This window comes from Lygodium microphyllum, chromosome 23 (genome assembly GCF_053477565.2).
Source record: "Lygodium microphyllum isolate KBCC chromosome 23, Lygodium_microphyllum_v1.1.10, whole genome shotgun sequence".
Lineage (NCBI taxonomy): Eukaryota > Viridiplantae > Streptophyta > Polypodiopsida > Schizaeales > Lygodiaceae > Lygodium > Lygodium microphyllum.
The window spans coordinates 115,316,121-115,340,886 of NC_141157.1; the positions used below are offsets into that span (position 1 = coordinate 115,316,121).

At 41.4% G+C, this 24,766-nt stretch overlaps 1 protein-coding gene across 2 annotated transcripts in view; it reads right to left on the minus strand.

The window, feature by feature from the left end:
* Window positions 1–324: 324 nt before the first annotated feature.
* The window catches only part of LOC148016654 (uncharacterized), an 88,709-nt gene continuing 64,267 nt past the window's right edge, over window positions 325–24,766 (minus strand). For both annotated transcript variants that reach the window (XM_087664365.1, XM_087664364.1), the window contains one exon: window positions 325–1,410. In XM_087664365.1, the coding sequence (XP_087520491.1) occupies window positions 476–1,410 (935 nt within the window). In that variant the 3' untranslated portion in view covers window positions 325–475. The remainder of the gene's footprint in view (window positions 1,411–24,766) is intronic.

Here is a 24,766-nt window from a genome sequence, read left to right on the forward strand (position 1 = left end):
AGACCTTTCACACGAGTTGTTAAGGGGTCAATGCACTTAGTTGTGCTATGTTCTTTGAAATACATTAGTGAATTGACCAATTGATGTCCTTTGCTTGATATGAGATTCATACAAAGTGCTAGGTTTGTGCGTATTAGACTAGAAGTTCCACATCATCCTAGATTGCTATGTTGTGAATATTAGATAGATTGCTAGGCTGTGAATATTAGGCTACAAGTTTCATCTCATCCCGTCATGCTAGGTTTGTGAATGTTAGACTACAAGTAATTGAATATAGCATTTAGTTGTGGTATATTCTTTAAAATACATTAAAATTTTGTCCAATCAAAGCCCTTTTCTTTGGAGCTCCTTTTCTAATTTATTAAACTAGGCATAACCCCCTTCACTATGTAGGAATTAGTTGGATCGGTGGAGGATGTCAGGTGAAGAAAGAAAGAATATAACAGGCTAGAAAATTGTTTTCCTCTTTAACACGTTAAATAGTGCATTTTACATGGTTTTTGGGTATGGTACAGTACCATGGCCCATGCGTGTCTCCATGTGAGGGATTTGCTTCTGGCTCCGTTTCACCGAAACCAACGCTACTGCTGTTCTGGATGCCACCTTCTCCGACAGGAGTATTTGCACCCGCATGTTTGAACATCTGCGTTATCCACTCCGCTCTCTGCTCAGGGTCTCGCACTGCGTCGTAAGTAGGAAGCTGCTTGACATGGGGCTCTTGTGTTACGCGAGGCTCGTACGCCTCACACTCAGCTGGACAATCCGTGATATGTAAAACATCCATGGAAGGCTCCAAAGTACTGATGAACATGTGAGTCAAGTCACACACGACGGGAGTTTGCAGGACTTTTCCAAACTCTGGATTATATTCGCCTAGCCGTATTGGCATTTGCTCCATGCCGTCTGGATCCTCCAATCGATGTGCAGCTTTTCTACAAACTGTACTTTCTTGCACTGCCACAGCCACAGGGGAGCCGCTGCGTCCATTATTTTCACAAGGGTCAGAAATTGTACACTCAACCTTTTCTGCCTCAGACATAGCAGACGCATTTTCTTTTCTCCATGTTGAAAGTGCAGCACGTTGCCCTTGCTTTCGCGGCACATAACCTTTGAAGTAAGAACGTGCTGGCAACGATGTAATGGAGTTGTTGCTGTTTGTATCAGGTGTGGCTTCCCTCAAAACATCTTTGGAGGCTGGTCCAACAATGTCAACTGTTTTGATGTCTTCAGTTAGTTGGTTTGTGAAGCTTGATACACCTTCACACGGTGGGCATTGGAACCTTTTCTGATCAAAACGTAAACAATTGCACTCTGAAGCAGATGCCCCCGAGTATGCAGCAGTTTCTACATCTCTAACAACAGGATCACCTGATGGAGTTACTCCACCATTGTTCTTAGCATGAATGCTCGCTGCAAAAGAAAATAGTCAATACGTCAGCATTCAGAAAACCTATGCACGACTTTAACTGAGTGAATAGTTATAAAGTATACTCCAGAAGTTTCAATATCCTGATCAACGTTTGATGCTCCATTTCGTAGACGCAAGAAAGTTCTGCACTCATTTGCATGACTATTACCAAAGACAACGAAGCACTCAACGAGCACACGTCTTAACTGCATTCATAAGAGAATTCAGACGGGCAATCACGTTTAAAGCCACTGTTTCAACACGAGCATAAACTTTGTACCAGTTATTGACTTACATGCACGAGTGTTATGAAGCACTCACAGGAAACTCATTGAGAACTTCACAAATGGCAGCAAAGATGGAAATAAATTTGTGGATGAAAGATATGCCTACTATACATGTTACTTACACCTTTGCAGAGCATGCAAAAATTGCATCTTGCATCAGTATGGCATGCATAAATTGTGATGTCTACCAGAAGTCTGAGGTACTCACAACCCTGCAACTATTTAACTGCGTTGAAGAGAAGTATAATTCAAGCTTCATTCACCTACAAATCATATGAATCTCATCGTGTATTATCAGACGAGAGACAGAAATCTGGGTCATTTGAGAGATCAGACCACCAAGTACATGAAGTGGACTGGTGCATTAACTTGCCCCAGTCATTTACAGGAAATCAGTTCAGTTTGCAGCTCAGTATGAAAACATCCTCTGAAATGACACAGAGATGTAGCTCGTCAGGAAACAATCTTACAAGTGGTGTACATTTCATGGGTGTTAGGCTATTTATCAAGCTTGTTGTTGAGTGCCTCTATGGGCAGTTGGACAGCCCATTTAGGGCCAGCTCATTTGTCTTGGGCAAGTCAAATACCAGTGAAAGCATTCAAATGCTCTGAGGCAGGCTTAGACTCATCAAGCCTTAAGTTAGACCAACTTTCGCATGAGATGTACCTGATTGACAAGAGCTGTATTCTCATAAGTAGCCTTGAGTTTCTCCCAAAATGCATAGGCAGTAGCAAATCCCTTTATATCAACTAAGATATCATTTGTGACAGCCATTTTAATGTAAATAATGGCCTTTTTATTCATTTTAGCCCAATCCTCATCTGGCAAAGCAACAAGCTTATGTTCTGCCAAGGCATCATCACAATCCTTCAAAAAGAGTATACCCTACATATGAGCTTTCCAAAGATCAAAGCCATTGCCATCAAATTTACGAATCTTAAAGAGGTTGATGCACTGCCAACCATCTTCAGCAATAAAAGACTACAATAAGATGCTGAATGCTTTCAGCCAATAGCAAGGTTGTTGAATGTAACAGCAAGTACACACACTTCTACTTCCAAGGTGTTCAAGAAGGAGATGTTTTGCTGCAATTTTAGTCTCAAGTACTGATCACAGCATGTATACACATAAAATCTGATACATTTGCATTAGCCACAGCTCCCACTTCAATAATACATCACCATAATGTCCAGACGCAATAACCCAAGTGCTGTATATACCACTATTTCACTGCATAATATGCATCTAGCAATACATATACCAAGAAAAGCTGCCCTTAACATTTGAAACATCCCAAGTTCAAAATTTCTCCCACTCAGCACTGAAGCTGCTGCGAGTTTCACTGTCAAAGCTCAAACCGACTCAAAGTGCGTCACCGATGTGGAAAGCCCTAATTCTTTTGCAGTAAATCTGCCCCAATTGCATCAAAACCTCTTCCCAAGCATCAAATGTAGACAAATGTTGCAGAAATTTCATGAATTCTACAAAAGCCCCAAATTTGTGGGTCCAAGAATGCACAAATTTCAATGAAATTGGCTTAACCGAGCAAAATTTCACTTACATGTGAAAAAACCCCAAAATTTCCAAGGCCTGTGCACCCAATGTCTGCAATTTATGCGTCAACAATCAGTATTATACATGTTTGGCACCAAAACTAGGAAAAGCCCCAAATTTCAGAAGTGAATTTGCACAGATTTGTGTTCTGTGCTTGTGTGCATGAATACCCGGTACGTTGAGGGGCCTAATTCTTCAAAGGAAGTAAACAATGATAATAATTTTAAAAAAATATCTAAGCATTGACTATTCTGACCCATCACTCACTACCTGACCGGTCGCCTGCTAGTTGTCGAGATGACCTTGAGCCCCGCCAGCGCCTGTCGCATGCCCCTACGCATATCGCCTATGCCAGTTGCCTACGTCTGTTGCCTGCGACTACTGCTTGCGACTGTAGCCTGCGACTATTACCTGCGCATGTAGACTGCGCGTGCTCCTTGTGCCTATCCTATAGTAGGAGACGTTATTGTAGCTATCTGTCACGTCTACCAGCTTGGACCGTTGAGCTCTGATACTAGTTTGATGAGTACAAGCAGAATGAAAGAGAGCACGCACGTCAATCGAGGTGCAACAGGAGTTTAGTGAATAGTGAGTGAGTGTGAGAGTGAGAGTCGACAGATAGGTGTATACCAGTGTGGTACACACAAAGAATAAAAGAATGTATTTATACTTGGGGTACGGTACATTTACACGCGCAAGGGTGAGTTCACATGTGCAAAGTAATATACACACGGGAGTAGCGTAAGGGCCTTTACACCCAATAGTAGGCATGACCAGTTAGCGGTCAATTTTGACCAGCAACAAGCGGACATTACATTTTTTACCAAGCGACAACAAGTGCAAGTCACAAGTAGGCAATGGGCATCATGACTCGCAAGCGCAGGTCACGAGTAGACAGCTTTCGTGACACTTCCAACTGCAGGTGGCGACTAGTAGCAGCCAACGTGGCCAGGTGGCGACTATCCACTGGTCACGACGGCACATTTCAGGCATTTTTCATCATTTTTAAAACTTATTTTCTAAAGCATACCCCTTTCTTTTACTAACGAGGATTCGCGCACTTAAGCACAATGCTCAGATTTGTGAAGATTTGTGCTCGGAAATTTAGGGCTTTTCCCAGATTTGATACTGTCCATGGAAATTAGAGACATTTAACCCAAAAATTGCAAACATTGTGTGCATTTGCCCCGGAATTTTTGGGGCTTTTCAAGTACAAGTAAAATTTTACTCTGATGAGCCAATGTCACTGAAATTTGTGCACATTTGGATCCTGAAATCTAGGGATTTCACAGAATTTGTGAAATTTCTGCAACATTTTCACATATTTGACACTCAGGATGATGTATTAATGCAATTGGGGCAGATTTATTGCAAAAATTTTGGCGCTTTTTGCATTGGTGATGCATTTTGAGCCAATTTGTGATTTGACAGTGAAATTACAGCAGATTCACTGCTGAGTGGAAGAAATTTTGGACTTGGGATGTACTAAATGTTGTAAAAGGGCAGCTTCTCTTGGTACATGTATTGCTAAATGCTCATTGTGCAGTGAAACAATGGTACATACAACACTTGGGTTATTCCATTTGGGCATTATGGTGATGTGATGTGTTATCGAAGTGGAAGCTATATTTTATGCATATGTATCAGATTTGGTTTATGTATATGCTGTAATCAGCCCTAGGGACTGAAATTGCAGCAAAATATCTGCTTCTTGGCACTTTTGGAAGTGCAAGTTAGCGTACTTGCTGTTACATTCAGCAACCTTGCTATTGGCTGAAAGTATTCAGCATTTTATTACAGTTTTTATTGTTGTAAATGGCTGGCAGTGCATCTACATTTGGCACAAAGATTCTTTTTGAGATTCACAACTCCCATAAAGGTGCATTGGCCTTTAAGTGAGGTTATTGGGGAAAATGGCAATGGCCTACAGCCAAATGGGCACCCCTTGTATATGCCCTTGTACTCACATAAATCTCTTGCGTGCTTCTCTCTCTCAACGATTTTGTGCTCCTTAGGTTCTACATCCCATCGCACCATCGCTTACTTGTCAGTAGCTACCTCACATCTGGCCATTGCTACTCTCTTTACATTGCCTTTGTGCTAGACAAATCAAGTATAGGATTCTTCTTAGTACTCCAACTCACACCACGATATCCAAGGCCAATTTGATGGCAATGGCTTTGATCTTTGGAAAGATCTTATGCAGGGTATACTTTTTCTGAAGGATTGTGATGATACTTTGGTAAAACATAAACCTATTGCTTTGTCAGACGAGGATTGGCCTAAAATGATGTTGGGAATAAAGGGCCATCGTGCCTTTTACATGTGCACGGGTGTAAACACACCCTTAGCACATTTGTACTTTCATATATATATCTATCTAAAACCTAGAATTGTACCCAAAACCGTTGTGCTCACTCTCATCTCTACTATGCACTCTCTCTCTCTCTCTCTATGTGTGTGCTGTGAGAAAGCATTGTGTCTCGATCCTCGCGCTCTCGATCTTAACAAACTGGTATCAAAGCTCATAGCTCGCGTACGCTTTCCAAAGTCATTAACAGTCGTCAGGCTGAGTGACAAACAAGCAAGAGCTTACAGTCGTTAGGCGGAGTGTTGCAGGCGAGCACGAGTTGTAGGTCGCGGGCTACAGACGTCATGCAAGCGACAGCAGTAGCTGGGCATGACAGGGCAGCGTCATGGCACAAGGACACGGCGGACTAGAGTTGATGGGCTGCAAGCGTCGCACAGTACAAGCGGCACACAACGGGCTCATAACGACAGTCGATAAGCGACGGTCTGCAGGCGCCGACTAGCGCGTGGTGACCTGCACGGCGGGTCAACAGATCTCCCCGTCATGTTTTTTTTCTCTTTAAAAAATCAGTTTTTACCCCTTTCCTTTGTGGGCGTTCGTGCGTGTAAGCATAGTTCACGATTTTTGGCATATTTGTGCCAGAAATTTGGGGATTTGTCCAGATTTGATGCGAGGAAGACAGAACAGTGATATTTGTCTCAAAAATTACAGGGATTTGTGACATTTTGCCTCCCACATTTGGGGCTTTTCATGTACATGCAAGAATTGGGCTGAAATTTACCCAATTTCTCGACATTGATGCACATTGGACCTCGTGCAATTTGGAGCTTTTGCTGTTTGGGCGAAATTTGTGCGCCATTTGGTCATTTTATGTACATGCGGGTTTAATTGCTCTATTTTGGCAAAATTGGCCTATTCTTTGCATGTCAGAGACAATGCAGATGTATAATTAATGCTTTGAGCACAAAAATTTTGTTGGGTATTTCACTCACGCCTCACTTACGCCTACGCTCATATGGGAGTGTCGGTGATCAGTAGGACACGGGGGCACTTTTTACTCTCGGTAGGAGAGGTTTTTTCCCCCAGACTTATGGTCTTATTGTCGTATGTACTTATGTACTTATGTTACATAATACACACATTTGGGCACTTAGTGTGTGTCGGGTGTGAACACCCCCTACAACCCTAAGGTTTAAGGGTTGTACTTTGTACTTTCTCGTCACACTCATTCAGTCTATTCTCTTGGGTGTCGTGCTTCAACTCTGTCTCTCACTCTCACACTGTCTACTGAATCTAAGCTGCACCTCGATCCTTCCATCTCACATTTGGTATCAGAGCAGTCTTCTATCTGCTGTCTGCAGCCCCCGCCAGCTCTGCCCAGTCGACCAGTTCAACAGCTGGATGTGCAGCTCGTCTGCCCGCCAGCACCGCCTGATCCTGCTCGCCTTCTGAGCGTGCCCCTGCCCCCGTCAGTCTACCAGCGTTACAGCTCGCCAGCGCAGCTCCACCAGCGCGTTGTTCGTCAGCGCTGCCCTCGTCAGCCCAGGCGCCAGCTAAGTCGACTGTGATCCTGTTCGTCAGCACTGTCGCCAGCTGGCTCGACTGTTCACCCACGCGACTTCCGTCAGACTGTCCTGCCGCCCGCCCGCTCGACGACCAGCCACCTGCCACACAACTCGCGACTGTCCTGCCCGCCCGTTTGACGCCTCCACGTCAGCTCGCGACTGTCCTGCCCGCCGTCTGACGAGTCCACGTCAGACCTGTCACTCTGCTTGTCCGTCCTAACCACGTTAGGTGTGTTTTTCTTTAAAAACAAAATTTTTAATTTTAGTCCAGAATCAATTTCTGACAGAGGAGGTTCATACGCAGCAAGGACCGCAGGCATAGCACAGGTGTGAAATAAATTTGATGCAAATTTCTGGACTGGATCATCAGAAATTTTGCGGCTTTTGTGTATTTTGGGGACAGTTGCATATGAACTGCTGGTACAGTCACAGAAAGACTGTTTTGACAGAAATTTTGGCAAAAATTTTGGGGATTTTGATATAACAGTGTTGCAGTGCACTGTTTGCACCTTGGGAAGCGTGCATTAAAAGACAGTTTTCTGACAGAGTACGCCCTTGCACATTAATTGCAGAAACGTGTTTGCTGCAATTTCTGAAAATTTGCAGGTTTCCAGTTCATACTGCTTTGACATTGCTCATTTTGTCTTTGGAAATTTGTCATCATGGCAAATCAGGGAGGTGATGTCTTTACGTATGTATCCAAGGAAGACAGATTGGACGGAAACAACTATTCGCTTTGGTCATTCATGATGAAGAATGTATTAGTAGCTAAGAATTTATGGGATTATGTCAGTGGAGAGGAAACTTGGCCGGGAGTTGTAGCTCCCGTTACTCCTCCTCCCCATGGCGCACGTGGACAACGGGGACCTCAGCCCGCTCCACCTCAGCCACTTCCTCCAAGAACTGCAGCTCAAAAAGCTTGGGATACACATGATGCACAGGCCTTGTCGTTGATTGCTTTGGCAGTTCAACGGTCCATCATACCTCATATCCGTTCGACATCTTCTTCACAAGATGCATGGTTGACTTTGGAGCATATGTTTGCAGGAAAGAATGAGACTCGGATCTCTTTCTTGAAGAAAGAGTTGGAAACTCTGAAGATGCATGAAGGTGATTCTATGCAGGATCACTTAAATAAGATTCAGGACTTGAGGGAGCAACTCATGAATGTAGATGAGTATTTTTCGGATGCACAGTTGATATCCACCACCTTGAATTCCTTACCTCCTTCGTACTTGTCTTTTCATACTGCATTGAACCTCACCATGAGGATTGCTGAGCACCCACTCACTTTTATTCAGCTGGTTAGTTTGCTTCTAGAGGAGGAGCAAACACGGAAAAATAGTGGTGTGGATGCTATAGTCTCTGAGCAGGCTTTTGTGGCAAGACAGAAAGGCAAAAACAGCAAGGTGAAAAATGCTCCACAGAGTTCTGGCACTTCGGGCACATCGCAGAATCAGACACAAGGGGGAACGCAAGCAAAAAAAGAAAAATGTCATTATTGTAAGAAGCCCGGCCACTATATCACTGAGTGCAGGAAGCGCATTGCCAAAGAGAAAAAGAAGGAGTCAGAAATGTCTGTTTCTACTACTCCTTCCACTGCTAGTGAGTCCGCGTCCTTTGTTGTGGACAGAGACTATTGTTTTTACACTTACAGTTATGACATCTCTTGGGCCGATAGAGCACTTAGCTCTATAGAGGATGCTGACACTTGGTTCTTTGACAGTGGTACTTCTAGACATATTACATCTCGCAGAGATTTGTTTGCTTCAGTTAGTGCACCTCCCGTTGGGAAATCGGTACAGTGTGCCAATAATGCATCATACCCTGTTCGTGGTATTGGGGAGATTCAGCTCACAGCCATTGATGGCTCTATTCTCCGCCTGCAAGATGCTTTGTTTGTGCCTGGAATTAAGAAGAATTTGCTTTCTATTTCTTCTTTGGCACGTTGTGGTTTGCAGGTCACCTTTAATGATGACCATTGCATGGTTAGAGAAAAAGAATGCATGACTTTGGTCTTGACAGGATCTTTGTGTCATGGTTTATATAAGTTGGATGCTCTTTCAGTAGATCAGTCGGCATACTTGACATCCACTCTTACTACTGCTATGATACAAGCGGAGTTATGGCATACTCGTTTGGGGCATGTAAACTTTGGCAACTTGATACTTTTGCAGCGTACTCAGATGCTAGATGGCTTACCTCTCTTGGAGAGACCTCCTGAGCACTTATGCGAGGGATGCATTTTGGGAAAAATGCATCGGTTCTCATTTCCTCGTGATGTTGCTTTCAGAGCAACAACCAGATTGCAGTTGGTGCATTCAGATGTTTGTGGGCCTATGCAGACCATGTTATTGGGCGGTTGTTATTATTTTGTGACATTCATTGATGACTTTATACGTTTTTGCTGGGTCTACTGTTTGAAAAAGAAGTCAGAAGTGTATGATGCATTTTTGGCTTTCAGTGCACTTGTTGAAAACCAATCTGGATGCAAGATTAAGACTCTCCGTTCGGACCGAGGGGGGGAATACATGTCCTCTATGCTGAATTCTTTTTTGCAGTAGAAGGGCATAGTCCATCAGTATACTACAGCTTATACTCCACAGCAGAATGGGGTAGCAGAGAGGAAGAATCGGTCACTCATGGAGATGGCCAGATGTATGCTGAAGGCAAAGAGCTTGCCTCATAGTTTTTGGATGGAAGCAGTCATGTGTGCTTGCCATATTTTGAACAGATGCCCTACCAAAGCCTTGAAAACCATCACACCTTTTGAGGCTTGGAACAGCCCCGTAAACCTTCTGTTGGTCACTTTCGTACCTTTGGGTGTCTTGCCTATGCCCATATTCCACATGTACTTAGAAAAAAATTGGACAACAAGGCTGCTAAGTGCATTTTTATGGGATATAGCAATGAGAGCAAAGGCTACAGACTCTATGATCCCGTTACAAAGAAGGTTTTTGTCAGCAGAGGGATGTTGTTTTTGATGAAAAATCAGAATTATCCTTGGCTGGTTTGGATACATATCAGGCTGCCCGTGATGTTTTTGAAGGGCTGCTGCCCATTACTTTTGGTGATTCAGCTGAAGGTTCAGAAAATGAACCTAATGTTCAGCCAGCTGCTCCTATGGAAAGTGCAGAAATTCAGCCATTGGCTGATCGGAATATTCAGCATCATGCTGAAACTGAAATTCAGCAAGAGCTTGCACACAGTCAGGATGCTAGACAGCTACCTAGATGGTATTTGCAGACTATGCAAGATAGTCCTTTGGATGCACCCATGGCTGGTCGTACTAGAAGGCAAACTCGTTTGCATGATTCGGCACATACCATGGAGTTTATTATGGCAGCAAGTACTTTTGATAATGAAGAGCCTGAATGTTATGAGGATGCACAACACAGTGTGCATTGGATGGCAGCTATGCAAGCTGAATTAGATTCTATTACTAAGAATCAAACTTGGGATTTGGTGTCATTGCCATTTGGGAAGAAAGCCATTGGAACGAAATGGGTCTACAAACTGAAAAGAAAAGCAGATGGATCCATTGATAAATACAAGGCACGGCTGGTAGCTAAAGGCTACGCACAGAAAAAGGGCATTGATTATGAGGAGACATTTGCTCCTACTTCCCGTATGACGACCATCAAGTCTATGATTGCTTTGGCTGCACATTATGGTTGGACAGTGCATCAGCTAGATATCAAGACTGCATTTTTACATGGGGAACTTCAGGAGGAAGTTTACGTACAGCAGCCCATTGGTTTTGCAGTTGAAGGCTCAGAACATTTGGTATGCAAGCTCAAAAATGCACTATATGGTTTGAAACAAGCTCCTAGAGCTTAGTATGCAAAAATAGATGCTTTCTTGCTTGGTTAGGGGTTTCTAAACAACTCATCTGAGTCTACCCTTTACGTATGTAAAGAAGGGGGATCTATGCTGATTATATGTCTTTATGTTGATGACCTTTTGCTCACAAGAACACATGCTAATCAGATTTCAGCATTCAAACAAAATTTGCAGCAAACTTTTGACATATCTGACTTGGGAGTTTTGCATTACTACTTGGGCATCCAGTTCATACATAATGCTCGAGGTATTGGGCTATCACAGTCAAGGTATATTGGGCAGCTTCTTGAGAAGTTTGGCTTACAAGATTGCAAGCTAGTTTGTACTCCCATGGAACCTGGACTGAAACTGTCATTACATGATGACAGTGATTTGTTTGATATACATACATATGCTCCTGCAGTTGGATGTCTTATCTATCTATGCAATACTAGGCCGGACATATAGTTTGCAGTTTCAGCTTTGAGCAGGTATATGCATCAGCCACGTATATCACATTGGCAAGCTGTCAAGCGTGTTTTTCGCTACTTGCAGGGTACTTGTTCTCTTGGGTTGCTTTATGCCAAGGGGGAACCATTGCAGTTACATGCTTACAGTGATTCTGATTGGGCTGGTGATTATGATACACGTCACTCCACTAGTGGCAATTGTTTCTTTCTTGGCTCTTCTTGCATTTCTTGGCTTAGCAAGAAACAATCCACTGTTGCCACATCGTCATGTGAAGCTGAATACAAGGCAGCTTTCACTACCACAGTTGAATGCGTATGGCTTAGACACTTGCTAGCTGATTTGGATGTATCTGTTACTGAGCCTACTCCTTTGTTCACTGACAGTTAGAGTGTCATTGCAGTGGTACGAAACCCAGTGTTTCATACTCGCACGAAACACATTGAGATTCATTATCACTTTGTCAGAGAGAGGCTACATGCAGGTGATACCAGCATTGTCTATTATCCTACCACCAGTAATGTGGTAGACATCTTCACCAAAGCTCATCCTCGTGACAAATTTGAAGCATTTCGCGATGCTTTAAATTTGATATCCTTTGGTGGCGGATGATCCTTGTACTCTTGATCACTCTTCACTCCAAGGGGGTTTGTTGGGTATTTGACTCACACCTCACTTACGCCTACGCTCATATGGGAGTGTCGGTGATCAGTAGGACACTGGGGCACTTTTTACTCTCGGTAGGAGAGGTTTTTTCCCCCAGACTTATGGTCTTATTGTCATATGTACTTATGTGCTTATGTTACACACATTTGGGCACTTAGTGTGTGTCGGGTGTGAACACCCCCTACAACCCTAAGGTTTAAGGGTTGTACTTTGTACTTTCTGGTTACACTCATTCAGTCTATTCTCTTGGGTGTCGTGCTTCAACTCTGTCTCTCACTCTCACACTGTCTACTGAATCTAAGCTGCACCTCGATCCTTCCATCTCACAAATTTTGGGGCTTTTGACCATGCGTGGTCAAATTTTATGGCTATGGGTACATGTACAACAGAAATTGCAGCTAAAATTTGGGACTTCTCATGTAATGTGATATATTTGTCCTTGGAACAGCTGTAATCAGTTGTGGAGTGCTGTAGCACAAGGTTTAGTGCTTCTGAAAATTTATTTGCAGATCTGAAATTTCTGCTTTTACGTGGTCATTTATTCCTGGTTGGTACTTGCTTGTACCTTAGGTCACTTGTGTGACAGTTTGGGCCTGCATTTGCTGAAGTTTTTTGTCACATTTGGACTGAAAATCATGGCTGGCAGCAGTGACAGCAATCATCTCATGCACATTAAGAAGATTGAAGAAGCACATAACTTTGCAGTCCGGCAAAACAATGCTATAATATCCTGTTGCAGAAGAAGCACCCAAGGCTGATTAAGACCAAAGGGGCAAAGCCTGCAGATATGGAACAGGAAGACTGGGATGAGTTAAATGAGCTTGCACACTCAACCATCGAGATATCAATTTCTGATGCCTTGCTATTTAACATTGAAGGTTTGGATTCTGCCTATGCTATTTGGACTCCACTGAAAGAACTGTATGCACAGAAAAGTGCTGCAAGCAAAGTTTATTGGCTGAAAAAGCTTATGGATTTGCGTATGAAAGAGGGCACATCAATGTCTACTCATTCGAGTGAGTTTAACTCCATTTTCAGCCAGTTGGTTGCCTTGAAGTTCTTGATTGATGAAGAATTTAAGGCTGCATTCTTGCTTTGCACTCTACCAAAGAGTTGGGATACATTCAGGACTACTATGAGCAATTCTAATATCCTTCTGAATGCTAATGTAGAGAGTGCTCTACTCATGGAAGAAATTAATCGGTAGAACGATGCATCCAGTAAGTCGTCCAGTGCTTTGCATACTAGGGGCAGATCACAGCAGAAAGACAAATTTGATAGCAAGGGGTGCAGTAAATCACGTGGTAAGGATGTTGAATGCCATCATTGTGGCAAGAAGGATCACTTTAAACGTGACTGCTACAAAATAGAAGAAAGAGAAAGGAAAGGGTAAAAAGACAAATGATAGCAAGGAAGAGAAGAAAGAGAGTCAGCCTAAGAAGAGCAATGTCAAAATTGAAGAGGTGAATGTAGTCACTCATGACAGTGACAGTGGGAATGACGTACTCTTTGTTTCTTCACACTTTAGTACACATGCTTTACTTCAGATACTGATAATGACATGCACACTTGGATTCTAGATTCAGGTGCTTTCTTTCGTGTCACCTCTCATCATGAGTGGTTTTCTAACTATATAGGGGGTTGACATGGTATTGTTTATCTTGCGACAACTATGCATGTGACATTGCAGGTATTGGCAATGTGCAATTGCAGTTTCAGTATGGTTCTGTCTTCATACTTCAGCATGTGCAGCATGTACCTCAGCTCAAGAAGAGCTTGATTAGCACAGCGCAGCTAGATGATGATGGATTTCATACCACCTTTGGTGATGGGAAATGGAAGATCTGTAAGGGATCTAGAGTAATTGCCATAGGTTGTAAAAGCAATACCTTGTATCCTCTCCATGTATCTAGTGTGCGTGACCATGTTACCGTGACCGAGCAACCAAGTGTTTCTTTGTGGCATGGCCGGTTGGGGCACATGAGTCAAACTGGAATGAAAGTGCTTTCTCGTTTGGGTTACTTGCCTTGTCTTCGTTATGTTGATTTTGAGCATTGTGATCATTGTGTTTATGGTAAACATGCACCGACGTCTCCTAAGAAGTCTCTTTCGCTGAAATCTTCTCCTCTAGAGTTAGTACATTCCGATGTATGTCAAATGCCAAAGTTATCTTTAGAGGGAAATAAATATTTTATCACCTTTGTCGATGATGCTACACGGAAGATACGGTTTTACCCTATTCATAGCAAGGACGGAGTGCTTGACAAGTTTCAAAAATTCTTGGCATTGGTTGAGAATCAGACTGATAAGACATTTGTCTTCGCTCTGACAACGGTGGGGAATGTGTCCAAGGCCTTTCAGGGATTTTATGACAACAAAGGGATAAAGAGGGAGCTCATTGCCCCTCATAATCCATCCCAAAATGGAGATGCAGAGCGTATGAATTAGACCATATAGAATTAGGTCCAGATGATGTTGTCTCATGCTGCTTTACCTCATGATTTTTGGGCAGAGGTTGTTATGACAGCCGTACACTTGATTAATCATTCACCAAACAGGTCTATGGGGGGGGGGGAGAAGAAGGGTGGTCGGGCAAGCCACCTTCGGAAGCGTGGTCGGGCAAGCCACCTTCGTATGCACACTTGAAAGTGTTTGGTTGTGAGGCTTTTATCCACATTCGTAAAGAAGAACGTAGCAAACTTAAGCCAAAATCCTGTAAATGAATTTTCCTAGGATATGGTGATGAGGGTGAAATGAGTTATAGATTATGGGATACCAAGAAAAGGAAAGTAGTACACAACAATGATGTTATCTTCTAGGAAGATTGCATGCATAAAAAGTCCGAAAAGACTAAGGAAGTCCGTAGGGTTGTATTTTGGGAAGAAATACCCTTTGGATAGTAAAATGTGCTCGTTGTACAGCATCAAATACCTGCTGTTAATGAACCTGCAAATGTAAAAAATAATGCTGAAAATGATCAGCCAGCTATTGTCCATAATGATGAGCCACTGGATGTGCACGAACAGCCAAGACAACAAGTTGTTAATGCTGATTTGCACGCTGAAATGCCAGGACAGCAAGCTGAAAATGGAAATTTGCAAGAACAACCAGCAAACAATGATCATTGGGTTAGAAGATCGTCTAGGGCTACTAGACAACCTGATAGATTCGTTCCTGGTGCAAACAATGTGGCTGATTATGTCATGTTGACAAATTGTGGTAAACCGTCTTGCTTCAAGGAAGCAATGGACAAACAGGACAACAAGAAATGGTATAAAGCCATGTTGTCAGAAATGGAATCTCTTGAGAAAAATGGCACTTGGGACTTGGTGCAGTTGCCTAAAGGGCAGAAAACCCTTTCATACAAATGGGTTTACAAGATGAATGTCACATCTGGTTCCTTGCCAAAGTACAAAGCAAGATTAGTTGCGAAGGGGTACAAGCAGGAACATGGAGTTGACTTTGATGAGATCTTCTATACTATAGTCAAGATGACTACATTGAGAACCATTTTGGGCTTGGTTGCAACTGAAGATATGAAGCTCATACAGATGGATGTAAAGACTGCATTCTTACATGATGGTGATCTGCATGAAGATATATATATGCAGCAGCCTAAAGGGTTTGTGGCACAAGGGAAAGAGAAGATGGTATGTAAACTCAAAAGGAGTTTGTGTGGGCTCAAACAAGCACCAAGAGAATGGTATCACAAGTTTGATACATTTATACAATCTCAAGGTTTTCATAGAAGTCAAGTGGATCACTACTTGTATACCAAGAAGGGAGCAGATGGCAGCCTGATTATCTTGGTTCTGTATATTGATGACATACTGATTGCTGGCAGGGATACTCATGCCTTGGACTCACTAAAGCAAATTCTTCATGGTAGCTTTGACATGAAGGATCTTGGTGCTGCAAATCACATTCTTGGCATGCGAATACTTAGAGATAGATCAAAAGGATTACTCTATCTATCTCAGCAGGAGTATATCTCCAAGGTTTTGCAGTGTTTCAATATGGAGGGGGAAAAAACAATTGGGGTTCCATTGCCTCCATATGTGAAACTCAGTGCAGAGGACAACCCTACATCTGATGATAAGAAGGCTGAAATGGCCAAGTTACCATATGCTTCAACTGTTGATAGTTTGATGTATGCTATGGTTGCTACACGTCTTGACATTCCCTTTGCAGTGGGAGTGGTTAGCAGATACATAGCAAACCCTAGTAAAAAGCATTGGAAAGCAGTGAAAGGTATTATGAGATACCTCAAAGGCACAAAGGATATCTGTTGGCTTTACGGATGCAGACTATGCTAGTCATGTGGATTGCAGAAAGTCCACTTCTGGGTATGTGTTTACCTTTACAGGAGAAGTAGTCTCTTGGATCTCCAAGCTACAAAAGTGTGTTCCATTGTCTACTACAGAGGCAAAGTATGTGGCTGCCACTGAGACATGCAAGAAGGCTTTATGGCTTTCACGTCTGGTGGGAAAGCTTGGCATTACAAAGTTACATGTTTTCCATTGTGATAGTCACAGCGCTATTATGCTAGCACGGAATCCCGTCTTTCATGCAAAGACGAAGCACATACAAGCGAAGTACCACTTCATTAGAGATGTACTTAATAGCAAGAGCATTGAGCTTATTAAAGTGTATACAGAATCTTGCAGATCTTTTTGCGAAGAGTCATGTCTCAATCCTCACGCTCTCGGTCTTAATAAATGAATAAGAAAGCCATCACTTATGTCAAAATGGCAGCCACACATAATATCTTAGTTGATATCAAGGGACCCACCACTGCATATGCAGTTTGGGAGAAACTCAAGGCTACGTATGAGAATATGTCTCCTGTCAACAATCAGGTCCATCTCATGTGAAAGTTGGTCAACTTAAGCAGCCATCCTCAGAGCATTTAAATGTTTTCAGTGGTATTTTGAGTCAGTTACAAGATACAAGCTTGCCGGCTTTAGTTCCAAGCTAAGGGCTATCTTCTTGCTCATGACTTTGCTAGATTCATGGGAAGCATTGGTTGTATCATTGAGCAACAACCCCAACTTGATATTTGATTGTGTGCGTGGTTCTATTCTCAACGAGGAGAGTAGACGTAAGGCAAGTGGGAAAAACAATGGATCAACCTACAATGTAAGAGGACGAACTGAAAAGAGGTCAAGTGCTGCAAATAAGCACAAAAATCGGAGCAAAAGCAAGGAAAAACAACAAGATGTTACTTGCTATCAGTGTGGACACAAAGGACATAAATATTATAAAAGGGAGCAAGAATGCAAGAAGCACGGTAATGCAAAAGGCAAAAAGAATGAGAAGGATGGCAGCTCTACCCCTAGAGAAAAGAGAAGGCAATGTGGTATATAATGTTGTCATTGAAGAGAGAAGAAATTAAAGATGTTGATTTGCTGGTTGCATCTTTAGATCCACATGCTACGATAGTGGAAGACATGTATATCACTAAAAGGGATGTGATAGATGCCTTGTTGTTTGCTCATGATGGTTTTTCACAATCGTGGATTGTTGATGGTGGTGCTTCATTTCATGTAACTCCATCTTTGGAGTGTTTTTCTTCTTATACAAAAGGTAGCCTTGGGAAAGTTTACCTAGGGGATAACCATGCATATGATATTGAAGGAGTAGGCACCATACACTTGGCTCTTCAAAATGGCCAGGAATTGATTCTTCATGATATTAGGTATATACTTGGCATTAAGAAGAGCTTGTTTTCTCTTGGGTAGTTAGATAGCAAGGGTTACTTCACTACCTTTTGATGGTGGAATGTGGAAGATACACAAAGGATCCACGCTAGTCACTAGAGGCGGTAAAAAGGTAACTCTATATTATCTTCATTGCAAGGCACTTCTTGGAAAGTTTGTTGTAGTAGTCACTAGAGGCGGTAAAAAGGCAACTCTATATTATCTTCATTGCAAGGCACTTCTTGGAAAGTTTGTTGTAGTTGTTGCAGAAGTGTAATCATGCATGGAGTTATGACACAAGCGTCTTGGAAACATGAGCCAAAAGGGTTTATAGGCACTTTCTTCACTTGAAAGAGTTAATGTCAAAAACTCAAAGCTTGACTTTTGTGATGAGTGTGTTTTGGGAAATTACGTAAAGAGCTCATACTCTCATGGAGCCTCTATAAAGGCATGTATTTTGAATTTAGTCCATTCTGATGTATATACCATGCCAATAAAAACTCATAGTGATTTCCACTATTATTTTGTGTCTTTTATTAATGACCATTCTAGAAAGCTATGGGTTACTTGCTTAAGCAGAAAAATGAGGCATTGGATGCCTTTAAAAGATTTTATGCATTTGTTAGTACTCAAAAGGGTTTAAAATCAAATGCATAAGAACAGACAATGGGGGAGAGTATGTATCTAAAGAATTCAATAAGTTTTGTGATGTCAATGGGATTAAACGGGAGCTTACAGCTCCTTATAATCCATCATCTAGTGGTGTGGTTAAGCGAATGAATCGCGCTTTATGTGAGAAGATTCGTACATGCTATCCACAACTAATCTCCCACAATCGTTTTGGGGAGAGGCACTTAAAACCGTGGTGCATATTTGCAACTGATCTCCACATCGTACGCTTGAAAGTGGCATCCCTAAAGACGTTTGGCCTAGCAAACTTGCTTCATGTGACCACTTAAGGGTCTTTGGCTACAAATGCTACATACATGTACCTGTTGATAGTAGAACCAGACTTGACATGAAATCCCACAGAGATATTTTCATGTGTTATGGAGATGAAGGTGAAATGGGTTGTAGAGTTTGGATTCCAAACATGAAAAAGGTATTGCGTAATAAAGATGTGGTATTTAATGAGTGAAAGCTGTTGAAAAATGCCACATCTAGTGATTTAGACAAAAAGGAAGTAAAATTTCAGCATGATCAGCCACTTGGATTGCCATCAGTCCATTGAAAATTTAGCTCCATTTGATGCTAGTTTTGATAATTAGTGTATCATTATTGAGCAAGATGACAATGGGCAGCAGAGGGATGCTGAAAATCAGCTTGGCAACAAAATCAGCATGCTGAAAATGAATTACAGCAGCCTGAAAAATGTATTACAGCAACCTAAAAATGCAGTTCTGCAGCCAAATAATGAGGCTATTGACATTCCTTTGGATGTGGATCCATTACTTGATAACACAGATCATTGGGTGAGAAGATTTACACGTGTCAGGAGACCTATATAGAGGTTTGATCCCTCTTTGGACTGCATTTTACTCATAGATGAGGGTGAGCCTCTCACATATAAAGCAGCATTATCGACTGAATATTAATGACACTATGGCTGAAATTTCAGCAACTATACATGCAAAAAATGAGGTTGAAAACAGAGTGTTGTCAATATGTTATTTGGACATGTATGATGTTATAGCATTGTTTGCTCCGCAGGAAGGATTACAATGGTCTGAAGCACTTGTGGAGACAAAGTATAAGACAGTTGACAAAAAGGTGAAACCAGTTGCTTTGCCACTTCCACCAGAAAGTGAGGGTTTGTATGAAAAAGTGTCAAGGCAGCCAAGCTTACGGGAACCTAAAGATATAGGTCATTAGTTTACATCTGAAACATTACAAAAATTGAAAGTTAGTGCAGTAGGGTTTCTTTTGCCTGCTGAAAGAGATTGTTTTATGCAAATGTTGACTAGGCATAGAAAGGCGTTTGCATTTCAGCCAATTGAAATAGATTGTGTGGATCCAAATGTTGTCTCTCCTATGGTAATATTGACTAATCAAGTGGAAGGGAGAACTCTACGTACTAAGACAACAAATGCTGTGTACTTTTCTCTTAGAAGAGATTTTTTGTTGATATGGTTGTGTGGAAAAAATTACAACAGATAGGGGTGAATTGGATGCAGATGAAGCTCATGATTTCTTTGCAGGTTGGGGATAAAGCTTGCTTTTAACTTCAGCCTATAACCCTAAAGGAAATGGAAAAAGTGAAAGAGGTCATCCACCTATTGTGAAGGCATTGGCAAAAGCATGTGGAGAGAAGGTAAAAGAGTGGTCACGATTACTCCCTTATGCTTTGTGGGCTGACAGAACCACTCATAGTGCTATTACAAGATATATGCCTGCAGAATTTATGTATGGTAAAAAATCTATCATGATGATAGAAGAGATGACAGTCACATGGAGTGTGCTATCTTGGGAGGAGGAGTTGAATCGAGAGGAGTTGTTGGCCTTACGCATTAGACAATTGGAAAGAAAGTAGGAAGACATAGAGACAGCAATTGCAAAATTAAGGGTAGCAAGGATATAGAACAAGAAATGGTTTGACAAAAGACGTAGACTGAGACCAAGAACCATACAAGATGGGGATTGGGTATTGGTTTATTATAGCAGTTTAGACAACCAGCATAGTACCATGCGTAAAGTTTCCAAAAGATGGTTTGGACCCTATGTGGTAAGACACGAGTTTGATAATGCTACTTATGCATTAAATGAGCTGGATGGGACAGCCATAAAACTTCCCATAGCAGGGAAAAGAATCAAGTTATTCAAGAGGCGGAAATCTATTGCCTATGAGTTGCCAGAATTGGAAGAAAATATTGACCATGATACAGGGGGTAGCCAAGAAGATATGGAAGATGAAGAAGCAAAGGATATGGTTGCAGAGGATGAGGAGGACTCAGAATCGAGTGACAACTAGGTTTTTTAGCACATATTGGAGGATGTGCAGGTTCAAAGGGGGTGGATGTCGTGATGCTATGCGGACACAATGTGAAAAAGCATGGAATGCATCATCATCCGACTTTTTTATTGATCAAGAGAGTCAATGTGATCTGAGTCATTAGTACTAGTATGAATGGCATGAATGGTCCAAAAATACTAGATTTTTGGATAATTTTAGCTTTTTTTTAATTATTTATTGTAAAAATTCGAAAAAGTTAAAAAAGCTTCTAGATTAGGATGACATGCAAAAAGCAAGTTGTTTTTTTAGTCAATTATTGGATTTTTCATAAAAAAAGACAGATTGGTGAAATCGCGCGCGTCGCAATCGCTATTGACAAGTTGAAAACTACACTTTGAACTGAAAGAGGAAGAATAAGTGATTTGGGAGATCTCTGACCAAGTATTCTCACATTTTACCCCCCTTTCGAAGCCAACAGAGCCATCAGATTTGCGTTCCGAGCAGCAAAGAAGGAGCTATTATTTTGATGCACGTTTTTGTTCTACGAAGAAGCTGCAGGAGATCTAATGCCTGGAGATTGTTTCTGAGTAGTTCCAAACAAAAAAATTCAGGTTCTATCAATACATATTGATTCAATTCATTGTGCTTTGTCTTTGTCATGTTTACCTCTTGTCTATTCTTTTTCTTCTCTTCCATCTCCTATCTCTACTTCCTTCTACATCTGATCCCTGGTGGATTCGACCTTTCGACAAAAACCCCTCCGATACTATAACTACCTTGAGTAGTTAGTTAGTTAGTTAAGTTGGTTAGAAGAGTAAGTTGGATGACTCACAAAACCAACCCCTATATCCATGACAAACTTTTGGACTTTCTTGTGACATGTAAAAGCTAGGACCCACTGTCGTGCCGCTACGCAGACACAGTGTCAAAAACCTTGAACATCATCATCTGGCTTTTTTATTAGTCTAGAAAGTCAATGTCATATTAGTCATTAGTGTCATAGTATGGGTAGTTAAAAAATACACGATTTTTTAACCATTTTAGCCTATTTTTTATATTTTGGCCATCATTTCTTGTAAATATCCTCAAAAGGTATAGTAAACTTCTAGAATAGGGTGACATGCACAAGGCAAGTATATTCTCAGCTAATTTTGAAAAATCACATTAAAAAAGAAAGGCTCCCGAATTCGCGCGATATGCAATCGCAATTTTCAAGTAGCAAATAATACTCTAGAAGCAAAAGGAAAGGGGCGATCTGAGAGAGTTTTGAGCAAGTGTCCTGCAGTTTGACCCCCCTTTCGAAGCCAACGGAACCATCAAATTTTCCGTCTGAGCAGCAAAGTAGAAGCTAGTATTTGGTGCGCCTTTCTGGAAATAACAAGGAGCTCCAAGAGATCTAACGCTTGGAGATTGCTTCCGAGTAGTAGTAGACATTGTCTAGATAATCCAAGTGCCATTTGTCTTGGATTTTAGCCATCAAACGATCAGCTTATGACTACTGCAATAACTAGGAATACACAGGGCTGAAGTGTGTTTGGAGTTTCATACAAGGTTTTTGATTCCCTTCTCAAGTTCTATCAATACATAGTGCTCCCGCGAGAAGTACTTGGGCTTCTCCTACCAAGAAATCATCTAAACCTATTGACATTTGAATTGTTTAGACTCTTTGTCTTGGATATACAACAGACTTTACATATAATACATGCAGAGTCTGTTGTCTTTATCTTGTGTAAAGGCTTTGGCAGACCTAACAGAAGGTTTTTATGATTTATTCATGATGCATGGATACATCTTGAAAGAAAACTTGATTTTCAGCATTCTTAGGATTCATTTTAATCTCCTGCCTATTGTTTTTCTTCTCTTCTATCTCCTATTCTCTACTTCCTTTTCTCTCTAATCGCCGTGGATATGACCTTTTGACTAAAATCCCTCCAACATTGGTAAACTCGACGTGAAAGGTCGTCGGAAGGAAAGGCAAGATGGGAGAACCTTCAAACACAGTTTCTAGTGATGTTTTGCAACAGTTAGTGCAGAATATGAACATGCTCATGTAGGTACTACAACAACAATAGGTGATGCAGACTTCTGCTCAAACAGAAATTGTTGTGATGAATGCTCTGAAGGTAGTAAAGCGTAAGATAAAGTTGTTCAATGGTAAGAATGCATTTGCATATTTGCATACCTATGCTCAAAAGATGAAGTTCTTTGGGGTGGCTCGACTTGCATGGAGCCGGTATTTTGTACGGGTCACTGTACATGAATTGAAGCCCAAGTTACTAAATTGTACATGCAGGATGTTGATTTGGTAGCTTTCAAGAAGACACTCCAATAATAATTTTACATTGAATATAACAATTTGATTACTCGCAATACTTTCTAGGAGTGGATTCTAAAACCCAATAAGGGTCTTATGGCTACAGAGTTCTTAGGAGAATTTGAAAGTCTTTTTGAACACTCAGATCTTGCAAAATAGCATGCTCTTGCAAGTCAAAAAATTGAATTGTTTTTACAAGCAACAAATCTTGAGCTTGAAGAGAAACTTAATAATTTGTTAGAAGATCAGACTACAGAGACAGGGTTTAAAACAGAGTGGAGGCATATTAAGAATGTTGTTACTATACTGGTGAAAAAGCATAGAAGAAAAGAAAGATTGTATGTATCTAGCTTGCCCACTGTTACGGGCAAAATAGTTTATGTATCCAGTAAGCCACCTGTTTTTGCCGCTAATCCTATGGCTGCACCTGTTGTTTCCACTGTTAGGGAAGATGTATTAGATGAATTGGACAAAGGCATACGAGATCTTCAGTTGAAGGTCGCAAAATTGGATGAGAAAGGACAAGAGAAAAGGAGACGGACAATAGCCCTTAACCAAGGAAAAGATATATGTGGTGTGATAGTTTGCAGCATGAAAGAAAGGATTGTACTACTTATCAGGAGGCCTTGGCATGACAACTCATATTTTGAAATGATGGCAAGATCCATGCACAAGAAACGGGATTGCCTCTTGCTTTGAATTTTAGAAAGGAAGGTATGCAAAAGTTGTTGGAAGACTTGGCTGTCCAAAATGCTTATGCGGTTGTACATGCTGCTACTTTTGGTCTACAGTTGGATAGAATGCTTGGCCAAGTGATGGTTGGTCCGAAGGCTACAATATGGGCATATGCTTTGCATGTAGTTGAAAAGAGGAAAGCTACCGATAGCTCATGCATGGCAAGACATTTGTGACATGACTAGCTGGGAATCACCAGTAGATGCATATTCAGTGTAAGCATATTTAGTAAAGTGCAAAACACGGATGTACTTATGGAAGAGAAACGGAAGAGAGAAGAAGATAATGCAGGGACATCAAAGAGAGTAACAAGAAGAAGCGTGGATCAACCTAAAGCTACAAATCAACCACCTCCTGAGCATGTTATAGAAGAGGTTGGGTAGGAGCAGAAACAAGATAGAAAACAAGAGAGCAAAAAGAAGAGCAAGTAGGACAGGAATCTACTACCTATGAGTTACCAGAACTCGATGAAAATAGTGGCCATGATACAAGGGCTAGCCAAGAAGGTATGGAAGATGAAGAAGTAAATAATATGGTTGCAGAGGATGAGGACAACTCTGAATATGGTAACAACTAGGACTATGACACATATGGGAGGATGTGCAAGTTCTGAGGGGATGCATGTCATGTCGCTACACAGACACAATGTGAAAAAACCTGGAGTGCATCATGATTTGGCTTTCTTATTAATCTAGAGAGTCAATGTCATATTAGTCATTAGTGTTAGTATCCATAGTATAGATGGCTTTCTTATTAATCTAGAGAGTCAATGTCATATTAGTCATTAGTGTTAGTATCCATAGTATGGATGGTTCAAAATACGAGATTTTTTTATCATTTTAGCCTATTTTTGATATTTTGACCATTATTTCTTGTAAATATCCTCAAAAGGTGTAGTAAACTTCTAGAATAGGGTGACATACAAAAAGCAAGTGGCTTTTCAGCCAAATTTGAAAAATCTCATAAAAAAACGACTCCCAAATTTG